The sequence below is a fragment of the Schistocerca nitens genome, chromosome 9, assembly GCF_023898315.1.
Source record: "Schistocerca nitens isolate TAMUIC-IGC-003100 chromosome 9, iqSchNite1.1, whole genome shotgun sequence".
Taxonomy (NCBI): Eukaryota; Metazoa; Arthropoda; class Insecta; order Orthoptera; family Acrididae; genus Schistocerca; species Schistocerca nitens.
This window is the reverse complement of record NC_064622.1, coordinates 432744227-432759304: the sequence shown is the minus strand read 5'-3', so window position 1 is coordinate 432759304 and position 15078 is coordinate 432744227. Positions and strand designations below refer to the sequence as shown.

General features: G+C 40.2%; 1 protein-coding gene across 2 annotated transcripts in view; it reads right to left on the bottom strand.

The window, feature by feature from the left end:
* LOC126204458 (anoctamin-1-like) overlaps positions 1–15078 on the bottom strand; it is a 126144-nt gene that overhangs the window by 41398 nt on the left and 69668 nt on the right. For both annotated transcript variants that reach the window (XM_049938843.1, XM_049938844.1), the window contains 3 exons: positions 4208–4440; positions 3911–4090; positions 3481–3684 (listed from right to left, as the gene is read on the bottom strand). In XM_049938843.1, coding sequence (XP_049794800.1) covers positions 3481–3684; positions 3911–4090; positions 4208–4440 — 617 coding nt within the window. The remainder of the gene's footprint in view (positions 1–3480; positions 3685–3910; positions 4091–4207; positions 4441–15078) is intronic.

Below are 15078 nucleotides of genomic sequence, written 5' to 3'. Positions count from 1 at the left end.
ATTCATCCAGTTCAACATGTATTTCGAGCCATCATGCAACCTGGCATTTTTCGTATTAACGAACACAACCAAAGGTTAAGGAAAAGGTAAATGACAAATAAAAATCCTAGGACAGACCATGTACAGTAATATATAGGTGACCATCACATATGGAATGCCACTGATGAAACAACACGTGTTTGTGGAGGTTTCACTGGCAATCTCATTGATGGCAAAGTCAAGAGAGGAGAACTGTCAAAGCCATTAACAATTTTCTGCAAGTCTTGAAAGGCACAAATCATTCAACAGCAGCTTATTTTATGAGTGACAGTCTCAAAGTGCTGTAGCTTGAGGGAATTCAAGAAGAAAACCATTTCTTTTCATGTATTCCGATGTTGCAGTCTACATTTGATGTCAACTATCCTGTGTATATTCTATATGTATTTAATCTGCTTCACCTGTCTGGCCTATGCACTGCAACGTATCACCAAAGATGTGAATGACAGCTATCCAGAAGGGAATAAAATAATTTAAAACACCAAGTAAGTGTTTCTCACAGCAATGAATCATCTGTTGCTTGTCCGTACCCGATAGCTGAGTGGTCAGTACGACAGAATGTCAGTCCTAAGGGCCCGGGTTCGATTCCCAGCTGGGTCAGAGATTTTCTCCACTCAGGGACTGAGTATTGTGTTGTTCTAATCATCTTCATTTCATCCCCATCGACGTGCAAGACGCCAAAGTGGCGTCAAATCGAAAGATTTGCACCCAGAGAACGGTCTACCAGACGGGAGGCCCTAGCCACACAACATTTACATTTTTACATCTGTTGCTACATAGAGAACTGCTGCCAAACCTAGTAAGTGTCTGAGCCTTTCCTGACAAGCTGGAGTGTACTGATTTGAAGCTGTCAGTTTTTAAAATGAAAATTTTGAAGCCTTGAAATCTGTGACTTATTCTTTTTTCAGAAAACCTTCAGCTTCAGTATGGGAAGCACACAATGTTTTCACTGAACCTAAAATTGAAAATGCTCTGGTATACATCCAGAACCACTCTGACTGACTTGCTGGCAGCATTAAACAATTAGACTACCAGATTACTTTTACAGAAATTGTTGAGAATGTCAAATGCTTGCTGACCAACATTAGAAGTGATACTGGGCAGAGAGTAGTGAATATGTTTGCCACTGTTTTGGCAAGAAACTGATGCTAATCGACTTTTGTTGCTATTTACAAGACTCTAGTCGGAATCTGATCAAGAATATTTCATCTCCTAATATTTACACCATCAACAGCCGTTGACTTCATACTATGACGGCAGAAAATTTGGAGAAATATGTGACTGCTTATTCCAAAATAAAAGGCAATTTTAGGGATGGTGAACATTTTAGTAAACAGATGTGATGGAAAATTATTTTATTTCATTAGCATAGCACAGACTTTCAGAACAAACAGTTAATTAATGTGAAACATACAGTATTAATGAATTTTTCATGCTTCTGGTTCATTTAACTGGATATTAAGATAATACAGTAGTCTACAATGTAATTGAAAAGTTGATTTTAGCTGTAATTACTGTTTTATGTTAAATATTTTTGTGATATTACACATTTCCTCTTATGTGTTATTCATTACAGAAATAAGTACATATTTTGCATGTTAATGTTACATAAAAGCAACAGAGAAGAAAAAATTACGACACAGATTTTCTAAGTATGGAGAGGTTTTTAGGTGAATCAATAGCTAGACGACAAAAACTGTGAAAAAGAAACAATAATTTAAAGTTTTATTTAAAATTCTGTAAGTTATAGGCTCTTGCCCTGCCTCCAAATTCTACTGTTTTGTCGTTTCAAACTGGAAATTTATATGGTCATTGTTAACTTGGAAGTATGGCACTACGACAAATTCAGAAAATTACTGCTTTGAATTGAGAAAAGAAAAAAACTGAAGCCTGGATACTCAATGTCATTTGCAATACATCCACGTTCAAATACAGAGCCACATTTATATTTTTTATGAAATTTGTGCAGATGACAAATTCACAACCAAATGACAAGTTCCCATATGCAAATCATACAAAGCTGCACTCATGAACACGTTATGGGAAACATAAGTGGAACTTAAGATAATGTGGACAATAACAAAGATTCCTCAAGCTGCCACTGAGGGACAAACATTACAACAATACGATGTACTACTTCAAGTTTTTCCATGGTGCCACAAGTGATTACATCTCAGAATTCCCTGAGATATCCTTGACTTTTCCAGACCATGCTATGACTACAGTAACTCACAACAGGACTCAGTCAACTCATAAAAGTACCTGGGTATAACAATTTGAAGAGACATGAAATGAAATGATCACATCATGCCTTCAGTTGTAGATAAAGCAGCTGGCAGATTGGTTCATTTGTAGAATACTGCGAAAATTCTGTCAGTCTACAAATGAAATTGCTTGGAAAAAAATGCCCTAGACTACTGTGGAAATGTGTGGGGCCCATAGCAAGTATCAGTAACAGGGAGGCTAAAAATATACAAAAAAGGGCAGCACAGAATGTCACAGGTCTGCCTAATCCACTGGACATGCTAAGAAATGTTACAGCACTGAATAGTTTGGGGAAAGAAAGTAGAAAATAATATTAGAACTCATTCATGTTGCCACGGGCAAACTCAAGTCAAGCCAGAGACAGAGGCAGAAGAAAGAATTGAGCCAGTATGTTACAGGTGGGTTGGATCATCAACACATTACGATTCATCATCGGCCAAATGAGGATACACATTCAGCAGAAACGAGACTGTGACAGAAAACCAGAGCAAGTGAGGCAAGCATATTCATTCGCCCATCAGACATGTTGCAAGGAACTCTTATCTTTTACACAAGAGCATGTAGTGAGGAACTGACACTGTAGTTAACAGCCTTTTAAGTGAATACAGCAGAATAAGGAGGACACATGGGATCATTACGAACTGAGCCTTATGTCATAGCCTCACACTAGCTCCCTTTAAATACTCCAGTGTTTCACCTTTCGTGGTGAGTTGACCATTGGGATTGATGGCATTCACAGCAACAGCACTAAACTCTGTGATTACAACACTGTAGTGAATCTATGTCCTAGATATTAAAGCACAGTCTATGAACTAGGTGAAGATGTACTCAAGATGATGGTCTTCACACGATGAACTTCACGCTGCTTGCCACCTACTACCTACTTATGGGGAAACTAACTGTCTTCTAAGAACATCACATTGGGGAATGTTGCCAGGACTAAACTTCTCATACTCCATACGCAAATGGAATGCGAAGAAACCCTAATAAGTGATATAATGGGAGATATCCTCTGACATTTACTTCACAGTTGTTTGGAGAGTACAGATGTATATGTAGATCTTGGCAAATGAAATGACAAATAAGTCCACCATCTCCTTCCTATACACATGCACACAACATGGTCCCGAAGATCTCGTCCACATTTGTGCTACAATGTTTAGCATTTATTTTACTTACCTCTTCCTGCCTGTATGAGAAGAGACGATTGTACTCTTTTGGATATCCCACAAATTTGCCTTTGAAAAATGCTATGTAGAATATAGAAGCATAATAATTTACAAACTGAAGAAGATAGATTTTAAGTGTGAGACTATCATCAAATTCGGTCTGTGTACGTAGAAGTTCCAACTCTGTTAAAAGTTCTGCAAGCCACTGGTAAACCTGGAATCACAAAATTAACTGAATGTGGAATATCACAACTACTGGTGCTGGAAATTAGCTTAATAATAGTAAAATGAAAGAGTTAAATGCAGCTACATGGAATATACAAATTGTGACATCGTTCTCATCACAAGAGTTCCATTTTAACTAATCTTAATTCTACTAAACAGAAAGAAACCATCTAAGACTAAAATTATGCATTTACAGATACAGTATTATGACTCACGTAATTGAAGACCATGATGCAACAAAGGTTAATGGAAGCAGCTGTTGCAGTTGTAAAAATCATGGCATAACTTTTGAATGCACAGCTTGCATCCAGTTTTTCATTACAAACTGATAGTGCAGCCATAAGAGACATCCGATACAACACAACACCCAGAACAGCAGCAACTGCTAGTGCTACCTATGAGAAAAAAGGTAATAGTGGCTCCAAATATAGCAAACTGCAATTTCTCTCCGAAACTTTTAACTAGTATTATCACAGGTAGCTCTAAGCTCACTTCACTGTTAGTTATCATACCAAAAGCATCACGACAGAAAAACTGAGAATTGTAGCTGGCAGGCGGACTTTCCAAAAGGGCACACATGGTTCCATGGTGTTGGTAACAATGTTGATGTGCTTGCGCTTTACGTGTGCAAGCCTGGCCAAATACTGCGGCCTGGGGTGTTCCTCTCGGATATCGAATGCAGTGAGGTCCCAGCGATGTGTGATTTCAGCAGAGTAGCGCTTCCATAGTCCTAAGAATGTTGCAGCTGGAAGAGGTTAACCACACCAGTTTCAGTGGGGATGAAATCACGAAATGGAATTAGTACTTACAGAGTGTAACAGTACATATAAATTACATAGCCTCTAATCTATGTTCAGAAAAGGAGCTTGAGCAATTGGAAAAAAGAATGAGGAAGAAGGTATTGTTAAGAATGCAAGGTTTATACCTACCACAACTGACTGTTTCTACAGATAAACAATACCCTTGTTAACATATACGTAAACATTTCTTTGTAGTTATTCTGTTCTGCCTTACTCTATGCAGACTTAATTTATCCATTCATGAAACACATTTTTTCAAATATCGCCAACCTCTAAATGTCCACAGTAAAAAGGAAATTTTCTGATATGAAGATTAAAGTACACTAAACTTGCTGTGGGAGCTACAACTTGTAGCATGGCTGATACTCAGACACAGAATAAATACAGTCATCCTAACTGCTTGGACCACAGGTGTCCCAAGCTCAGACTGCAGCACATATTTATTTTTATGGGTTTGTATCAGTTTTCCCAGCAGCTGCGTATGCTGAAGGAAGTATACTAACATGGCAAATGTTCATGACTGCAGTGGAATTACATACCTCAGTGTATCACTACCAGAAAGAATACAACAAGAGGTACACGGTCACCAAATGACTTGTACTAGAGGCAGAAAAATGTAAGGGCACAATGTATGCCCCTAGAAACATTTCTAACAACACATTTCTACTGTTTCTTTTACAATTTTCTCTTCTGATCTTACATATTACAAAATACTGTCCTGTTTGGTAATAAATATGAGCCACGATTTTTAATGTAGAGCAACTGAATAATCATTTTACTTATTCAGATTTTCTTATCAGATGCTGTTTCTAAACTTGTGAAGTTAAATATGTAAACACAGAATAACCAAGTAACATCAAGTAAACAACAAAGTAATTACCTTACATTTTAATTAGACCAAATGCTTTTGCTTGTCAGAAACATGTAAGCACAAAAATTAAGTTTCAACATCCTTTCAAAGGCCAGTTGAAACTGAGCATAATCTCATATTAGACCGTGATCAGGGAAGGATATTGGCTTTGGTCTTTTTGACTGAATAATAATGGTGTTTCAGCAATATGAAACTACTATGCTGCTACTCACCATATGGAGGAGGAGCTGAGTCACAGCCAGGCACTATGAAAAAGACTGCTAAAATATTAAGCTTACAGGCGGAGCCCTTCTTCCAAAATATAAAACACACACACACACACACAAAACCACTGTCTCCGAGTACTGGAGCCCGGCAGTTACTGTGTCTGACGTGAGCAGCAATCAGCTGGAATGGGTGGTATGGTACGGGAGAGGCATGTTGTCAGTAAGTGGAGGGACAGCAGGGTAGGGGAAGATGCTGCGCTACCAGTGGGAGTATGCAGGATCATGGTGTGGATAGGATGGGGGCTGCTAGGTGCCGTGTCAGAAGGCTGTGCTGAAAACAGGAGAAGGGGTGTGGCTGGGGGAGGGGGGGGGGGAGAGGTATAGAAGGGGAAAAGACTAGCAGGAGCGTTGGTGGAATAGAAGGCGTGTAGCACTAGAGTGGGAGCCAGGAAAGGGATAGGTGGCCGGACATGATTAGTTAAGGTAGAGGGCGGAGGACAGTGATCAGTGAAGGTTGAGGCCAGGGGGGTTACAAATACGAAGGATATGTTGTAGAGAGAGTTCCCACATGCACAATTCAGAAAAGCTGCCACAAATGGTATCCACTCATCGGGACACTCATCTGTTCCAGCCTGTATAAAGGGCAATTGAAAAGTTTTTTTTTTTTTTTTTTTTTTTTTTTCATAGGCCGTACAGTCCACAACTGATATGCCAATCACACAAAATCACCATGATCATTGAGGCAACCATCCCACTGACACACCAGGTTAAAGACACCCATTCTGTGAAACAATGTGTCTGCTGCATGAAGAAGACCATAACTACCCACTGCAAATCCTCGTCCAACAGCAATCTTCAACACTTCAAGGCATTTTCTTAAGAGACCAAAGGTATGATAATCACATGGGGAGTGATCAGGGCTACTGTCTCCCTTGTGAGTTGGATGACGCTGGCCTCCCAAATCGACCAGCATCCTGTGTTGAATCGTAACCAGCAGGGAACTTTGCGCATCATTCCACAATCGCAGTTTCTGACAGACATGCTGCCACACACATATTCTTCATTTTCTGATGGATGCAACCAGTGTTTGTCCTTTGGCAGCCATGAAAAGAATAATAGCACACTGGTCCTGTTTGGATGCACTTGGGTAATAACATTGCCAAAGTTCACTTTTTCACATTTATTGCATACCAGTCGGAAAAACATGAATGCCACACTTATCCCCTATATATCAGTGCTTATATACCAACACAAGTTGTGCTATGTTGCATACACACTGCAGTAACACCCTCAAGACAGAAATTTTTTGATCGCATCTTATATATAGCAGAGTAGGTTACAGGCAATAGGCTGAAGATGTTGGCACATGAGAGCAGAGATTCTTCCTGTGGACTTACAGTAACAGGCGACATTGGGGAATATTGGGTGGTTACATTTATAGACTTTAGGAACCATGTAATACACAGGAGTGTGGGCATTAGGAGAGAGAGAGAGAGAGAGAGAGAGAGATTCAGCAGAGGGTTCTGGGATGGACTTAAGGATATGACGGGGAGGGGGGGGGGGGACTGGAGTTACTGTTGGATTTCTGAATGGGGTCACTGTGGCGGTTTGTAGGTGGACATATCTGACAGATGGTGGAGTCCTTTTTCCAGGCAATCCCTGTAGTTCATAACCAAAGTGATGGAACTTCTGTCAGCAGATAGGATTATAAGGCCGGGATAACTTTTTGGAAGTGGATTGTGGTTCTTTCTGTAGATATAAGGTTAGTTTCTATGTTAACAGATATATTGAGTTCCCCACATAAACAATTTATTGTCATCATTAAGGTTAGTTTTCAGATAACTAGTATCTGCTGATGGGATGCTAGGAAAATGCAATCAGTCTACAAAGGAGACTGCTTACAAAACAGTTGTATGATCAGTCTCTAAATACTGCCCAAATGTGTGGGACCCAAACCAGATATGACTAATAGAGGATATTGAACTTACAGAAAGAAGTGTAGCACAAATGGTCACTAGCTTTTCTTTTACCCATAGGATGGTGTCACAGAAGTGCTGAATTAGCAAGAACAAACACGAAGTATCCCATGAAAGCACATTTAATGAAGTTTCAAGAATCAGCTTTAAATGAGTAATCCAGCAATACACTACAAACCCACAGATATTGCTCCAGTAGGGATTGTGGAGATAAGAACAGACTAATTACAGCATTAACAGAGGCATTTAACCAATCATTCTTCCTGAACTTCATACCAAATGTAAAAGGAAGAAGCTCTAAAAACTGGTAGAATGGGAAGTACCCTCTGCCGTATATGCTTTTCAGTGTATATAAGTAGATGTGAATGTTGCCAGATTGACACTTTTAAATTGTGAGTCCTTGTTTCTCCGCCAACACCAAGAGGTTACTGAGTATCTCATGGTACTAATCCTTTCAGTTATGAAACTTTTAAAACCAGTCAATAACAGAATAAAATGATTGAATGTAGGTATGATTACAGCAAATGTCAAGCCAATAATAGTTAGAAAAGGAACCTATAAAAGCAAAAAAGTATCAGCATCTCTCAAATGCTATCAGTAACAAAAATATACTGATGCTAGTTATAAACAACAGAAAATTATTGGGAAGTTTTTAGCAGATGAATCACTCCATAATACAAAGCAAACAGTAGAGAACATGTTCAAACTTTTACAAGCTCAACAAGGATTACAGTAGTCATTAATGGTTGATAGTCTATTTTGAAAACCAAGAACATATCATATTCAACACGAGAGAGTAACTACAGCATTTCAACCAGTCGCTATTACTGCTCCTTAAATAGGCAAACTTGAGGTAGACAAAATTTACTATGCACACTGAAGGACAGAAAGAGTATGACACAGGCTGTTGTCTAATAATCTAATATACTGATCTGCAACTGGGTCTGGGGGGGGGGGGGGGGGACAATGATTTTTTTTAATAGTGTACAGTATTTTTTTTAATACTTACTCATTCAATGTTCTATGACAAACTGGAACTTTCTTCATCACTAACAGTTAACAATAAGTACAATTGAAACCATTATTTATTAGCTTGGTGCATGTAACAAAGGGGTCTATGGCTCTGGAGTTGACAACTAGTTGAAGTTCCAGTAAGTTAGGTACACACAAACAAGGCAGTTTGACTGCCTTTCAGCGTAATGCTCACTGAAAAGTGTATAGCTTCAAGGGTATGTTAAAGAAGTAAGTGCACATTAATTTATTTAGAACCTCCTTGCTTTTAATTTTTTTGTGGGTATCTGAAACTCCTCATCCCAACTAATATTTCAGCTCCAAATATATTCTTTACTTTCAGTCTCGTACAGCAGGTAATGGAGAGCACTGTGAATGCTTTGCTACTAGTTGTGGAAATCTGAAGCGGCCATTGGTTGAAACCATTATTAGAAAACATTAGTGTAGATTATCTGATGTACAAATTGTTGATTTAACTTTAAGACAGGCACTGAAATAATAAGATACATGAGGAAGCAACTGAAATGTTTCATCTATCAAAATTGAGAGTCAACAGTCTAGACATTTTTCAACGCACGACTATAGATTGAGGTTCTATGCAAGAAATCTTACACCACACCCAAGTCTGGAAAAATCAAAAGGAAAATGTTACTTTTTCAGTTTATAGTGCTCCCACATTGCCTTGTGGGAAAACATCCTCTGTCCTTCTAGGTGAGTGTCTAGATTTAAAAAATTCTGAATCACTGATACGCGCATTTCAAATTCTGTATCACAAAGACGTAATCTTTAAAGATCCCAAAATATTTTTACTGCAACTGAAAGAGTAATTTTTTTCCATCTGTGAAATACATTTACAGAATAGTAGTTTCATAAGTCATTGTTAAACATGGTAATTACCACTTACGGCTGTCAAAACTTATTCTTGTGATTTGCAATTTTGAGCACTTGTAATTTTCAGGCAAATACCATAAATGTAAATATGCACACAGGCCTAAATACAGACACTATTCCAACATAAAGGAAGTTTGATGTTGTCTTTGTAGTTCATAATCCAGCTGTCAAGTGGGACAGTATGAGAGAGGGAGTATGAGCATATTAGTGTCAAGGTTTTGTGTGTATCAGTTTATCACCTTATTTCAGGTGCTGCTTACAAGGGAACCTCCCCATCGCACCCCCCTCAGATTTAGTTATAAGTTGGCACAGTGGATAGGCCTTGAAAAACTGAACACACATTAATCGAGAAAACAGGAAGAAGTTGTGTGGAACTATGAAAAAAAAATAAGCAAAATATACAAACTGAGTAGTCCATGTGCAAGATATGCAACATCCAGGAGAGTGTGGGCCTAGGAGCGCCGTGGTCCCATGGTTAGCGTGAGCAGCTGCGAAAGGAGAAGTCCTTGGTTCAAGTCTTACTTCGAGCGTAAAATTTTATTTTTTATTTTCAGACAATTATCAAAGTTCAGGCACTCACACATAAACAACTTCGCTCTCCAAAATTCCAGGACATGTTCAGATTTGCTTGGACATATGCAGGATTTGACGGTCTACACACGGAAAAATTTGAAAACGTTAAAAACATATTTTTTGACAGAGCACAGGGAAAAGTGTGCGACTGTGAAACTGTTGGATTCATTTGTTGCAGTTTATATGACAAACTCATATGTTTTCATCACTTTTTTGGGAGTAATTCTCACGTCCACAAGAAAACCTAAATCGGGCAATGTAGAAGAATCTTTTTACCCATTCGCCAAGTGTACAAGTTAGGTGGGTCGACAACATATTCCTGTCATGTGACGCACATGCCCTCACCAGTGTCGTATAGAATATATCAGACATGTTTGCCTGTGTAGGAATCGGTTGACCTATGACCTTGTGATCAAATGTTTTCGGTTCCCATTGGAGAGGCACGTCCTTTCGTCTACTAATCGCACGGTTTTGCGTGGCGGTCGCAAAACACAGACACTAAACTTATTACAGTGAACAGAGACGTCAATGAACGAATGGACAGATCACAACTTTGCGAAAATGATGAAAAACTTTTCACTTGAGGGGAGACTTGAACCAAGGACCTCTCGTCGCGCAGCTGCTCACGCTAACCACGCGACCACGGCACTACTGAATTCAGGTTATCCTTGATGTTGCCTATCTTCGCATGGACTACTCTGTTTGTATATTTTGCTTATTTTTTCATAGTTCCACACAACTTCTTCCTGTTTTCTCGATTGATCTGTGTTCAGTTTTTCAATGTCTATCGACTGTGCCAACTTATAACTAAATCTGAGGGGGGTGCGATGGGGAGGTTCCCTTGTTAGATTCGAGTAAATACAGTAACAGCAGAGGCATTGGAGTCATTGATAGGCACACAATAAAGAGAAAGAAAATTTATTGAGCTGGAGTACACACACACACACACACACACACACACACACACACACACACCACCTTTGCCTCTGCATTGCGCAGGCTGGACCAAGATTGAGTGTCCAGCCGACACAAGGTAGGGGCACGTGTGTGTGTGTGTGTGTGTGTGTGTGTGTGTGTGTGTGTGTGTGTGCGCGCGCCCCTGACCGACGGAAGTGCCACAGCCTACCTTCACTATTGCCTGGACTTGCCCTATGCATTGGAGATGTCTAAGAACTTCAATCTAGCCACTGACCTTCACTACAGTATTTTGTCCTACTTCCAAATGAAGACGGCTTTGATTGTTTCATCATTTTCGCCTTCAGCCTAAGTTAGACTTTTATAACTCCAGTGCTAGTCATGAACTATCCAAACTTGTAGTGGTTAACTTTTTTCTAAAGGAGGAAGAGTATTTTGGTTTGAGCGCTTTTTAATAAAACTATTGTACACTGTTTACTAAGCAGTGTTCTCATTGCGCATCAACTGATGCAAGACTTAGCAAATGGTGATGAGGAATTTTTCTATGAACCAAAACTTTCAAATGTGTTTTATAACCCAGGTGACAGAGTGTATGTGTATGTATGTGTGTGTGTGTGTGTGTGTGTGTGTGTGTGTGTGTGTCCAGGTGTTGCTCCTACTCCAGAACATGCAACAGGTCATCACCATATCCAACCCAGAGCTGTTCAACTGGCTGCCGTGCACTGACTCCCCGGCAAAAAGATTCAGAGGGGTATTGTTGCTGTTATAGGTGTATGGCCAGAAGATCAAATCCTGAGAAAACTATGTGGCCAAACTGGAACGATGCTTATTGGCACAGGTGTCACAGGGACACCCAGCAGCTCATGGTTCTTCCTGGCCTATGCAGGTCTGGAAATTTTCAATTTACTACAGCAACTCAAGCCTGAAGTGCAGCCCCATGCCCTCCTCTACAATCACTTTGAGAGTTTTTAACTACAATATTTTGACTCATAAGTGCACTTTGTGGTGGCCTTCCATAAGTCTTTTAGCTATCACAAGTTTAGCAGACAATCTTACACAAAGGGACATCAAAATTGGAGGGTTTATCCCTTGACTGTCAGTTCTGGTGTGCTAAGTCTCAACGTAAACAGTCCTTTACAAGTTCCCTTGTCAAACACATGGTTCTTGTACATTCACCAGATGAAGGGCTTTGTACTGACATACCTGAACCTCAAGGATCCCATGCCAGAGACTTGCCTCCCCACCATTAGGGCTTTCAAGCAATACCCACACTCACCAGCAACATTACACAACCTTTCGCCAATGTTTGTAGACTGCCCCACTTACGTGATCCCAATCCCAGCCACAGCCTGCACTACATTCCGATTTCCCTGTGGCTCCCAGCCCTCAACTAGTGTGTTTTGCCCACAGCAGTTATTCTCATCCAGCAACTATCACCCAAACATTGCAACAATGTTATTATTGTTGGGCTAAATGTTATTTCTGCAGCAAGACAGGACACTTGTTGGAAGTTTGCCACACTCTTTTCTCACGATGAATGAAGGTTACATCTGCATAATTGATAGTCTTAATGCTCACAGTGGAAGTTAACTCCATTCCAGAGGAGTTCCAAGTTGATACAAGTTCCTCCATAAATATTGCAATTTTGGACCCTTATCAACATTTGGGCTCACCTACACAACAAGAAAGGACAATTCATGACTCACATTCAGTATCACTCAACTGTCTTCATGGCATGCATCTTTGTGGTAAACACTGAATGAGCCACCTACAGCCTTGGTTTGGACCTTTTTAATGCTTTGGACTAGGGAGTGCGTGACTCCATCTACAGCATTCAGCCATCAGGAGCTAGCTCCCATTCAAGGGAACTTTGCTCCACATATGAGCCAGTTTCTTCTCATCCTAACACCAGCATCATTGGTTTTGAGGCTCATATCACATTCCTTTCAACAGCTCCATTCTGCTTCTTCAAGGCCCAGAATGTTCTAATAATGTTCAGAGATAAGCTACAACTGGATCTCTAGTGACTCCAAAAGGAGAGCATTCTCACCACAGTCACCAACAGTTAGTGGGCTACCCTCATCGGTACTGTGGACCTGAATGAGACTTTGGATTTGTTGTTACTTCAAAGTTAACGATCGATGCACAGTCTGTCATTGATGCCTACCTGATTCCAAAAGTAGATGACATTATGGTATTATTCTTAGAAGGCAAGATTTTTGCTGAGACTCATTTTCTGGATGATTACCTTCATCTCTAGACGAGGTGTCATGGAACATTCTAGCTATTAACACTCTGAACTATACTGCCATAACAGGCTTATTTTTGGCATTGTCAGTGTCTTAGCTATTTTTCAATGATACTTGGAAGGGGTGATGCAGGATGTACCCGGTACAGCAAACTGTGTGGACAGTATTCTCATCACTGGTAAACATGCTATGCAGTTGGTGGCTACCAATGATGCCCTTTTCTACTGTTGTACAACAACTCAATCTCAAATGTAAAATGAACAAATGCCATTTTTTGTCCCTCAGGTGGAATAACTTGGTTGTGTTCTCAGTGATTCAGGAATACAACCTGCATCACAATACACTGACGTAAAAAAGTCATGTGATCTTCCTAATATTGTGTCGGACTTCCTCTAGCTTGGTGTAGCGCAGCAACTCCATATGGCATGGACTCCACAAGTCATTGGCAGTCCTCTGCAGAAATACTGAGCCAGTCCATCTCTATAGCCATCCATAATTGTGAAAGTGTTGTCGGTACATGATTTTGTGCATGAACTGACCTCTCAATTGTGTCCCATGTTGGACAATCTGGGTGGCCAAATCATTTGCCCAAATTGTGCAGGATGTTCTTCAAACTAAATCATGAACAATTGTGGCCTGGTGACATGGTGCACTGTAATCCATAAAAATTCCATCGTTGTTTGTTAACATGAAGTCCATGAATGGCTGCAAATAGTCTCCAAGTAGCCAGACATAACCATTTACAGACAATGATTGGTTCCACTGGACCAGAGGACTCAGTCCATTCCACGTAAACACTGGCCACACCATTATGAAGCCAACACCAGCTTGCACAGCGCCTTATTGACAATTTGAGTCCATGGCTACATGGAGTCTGCAACACACTTGGAACCTACCAACTGAAATCGGGACTCATCTGACTAAACCACAGTTTATCAGGTGTCTAGTGTCCAACTGATATGGTCACAAGCCTAGGACAGGCATTGCAGGTGAATGTGTGCTTTTAGCAAAGGCACTCACATCAGTTGCCTGCTGCCATAGCCCATAAATGCCAGATTTCGTCACACTGTCCTAATGAATACCTTCATCAAATGTCTCACATTGATTCCCGCAGTTATTTCACACAGTGTTGCTTGTCTGTTGGCACTGACAACACTATAGAAGTGCTGCTGCTCTCGATCCTTACGTGAATGCCATCAGGCACTGTGTTGTCTGATTTGAGAGGTAATGCCTGAAATGTGGTGTTCTCTGGACACTCTTGACACTGCGGACCTCGGAACACTGAATTCACTAATGATTTCCAAAATGGAATGCCCCATGCATCTGGCTCCAACTACCATTCCACGTTCAAAGTCTTTGAACTCCTGTTGTGTGGCCATAATCACGCCGGACACCTTTTCACATGAATCACCTGAATAAAAATGACTGCTCCACCAATGTACTGCCCTTTTATATCTTGTGTATGAGATACTACCACCTTCTATATATGTGAATGTTGCTATCCCATGAATTTTGTCTCCTCAGTGTATGTTCAAGCAATTCAGCCAACTTAATAATTATTGCAAGTTCATTCCACACACCATAGCCATAGCAGACAGAATTGCTCCATCAGTTATGATGCAAAAACATGAAGTGGAATTGAACTTGTACCTATAAAAAACCCTTCCAAGATCTCAAGCAAGTCATGATGCATCCAACATGTACTATGATCTACAACCCACCGAGACCTTTAATTGTAACAGCTGATGCTTGTGATAACGGCTCGGGTGTGGTGTTATCTTATGAAGTAGAGGGTGTGGAACATCTATGTGTTCATGTACAAGACTGACAAAGATGCAATGCAATTACCACCAAATAGAAACGGTTGCTGTGTTGATAGTCAAGAAATTCC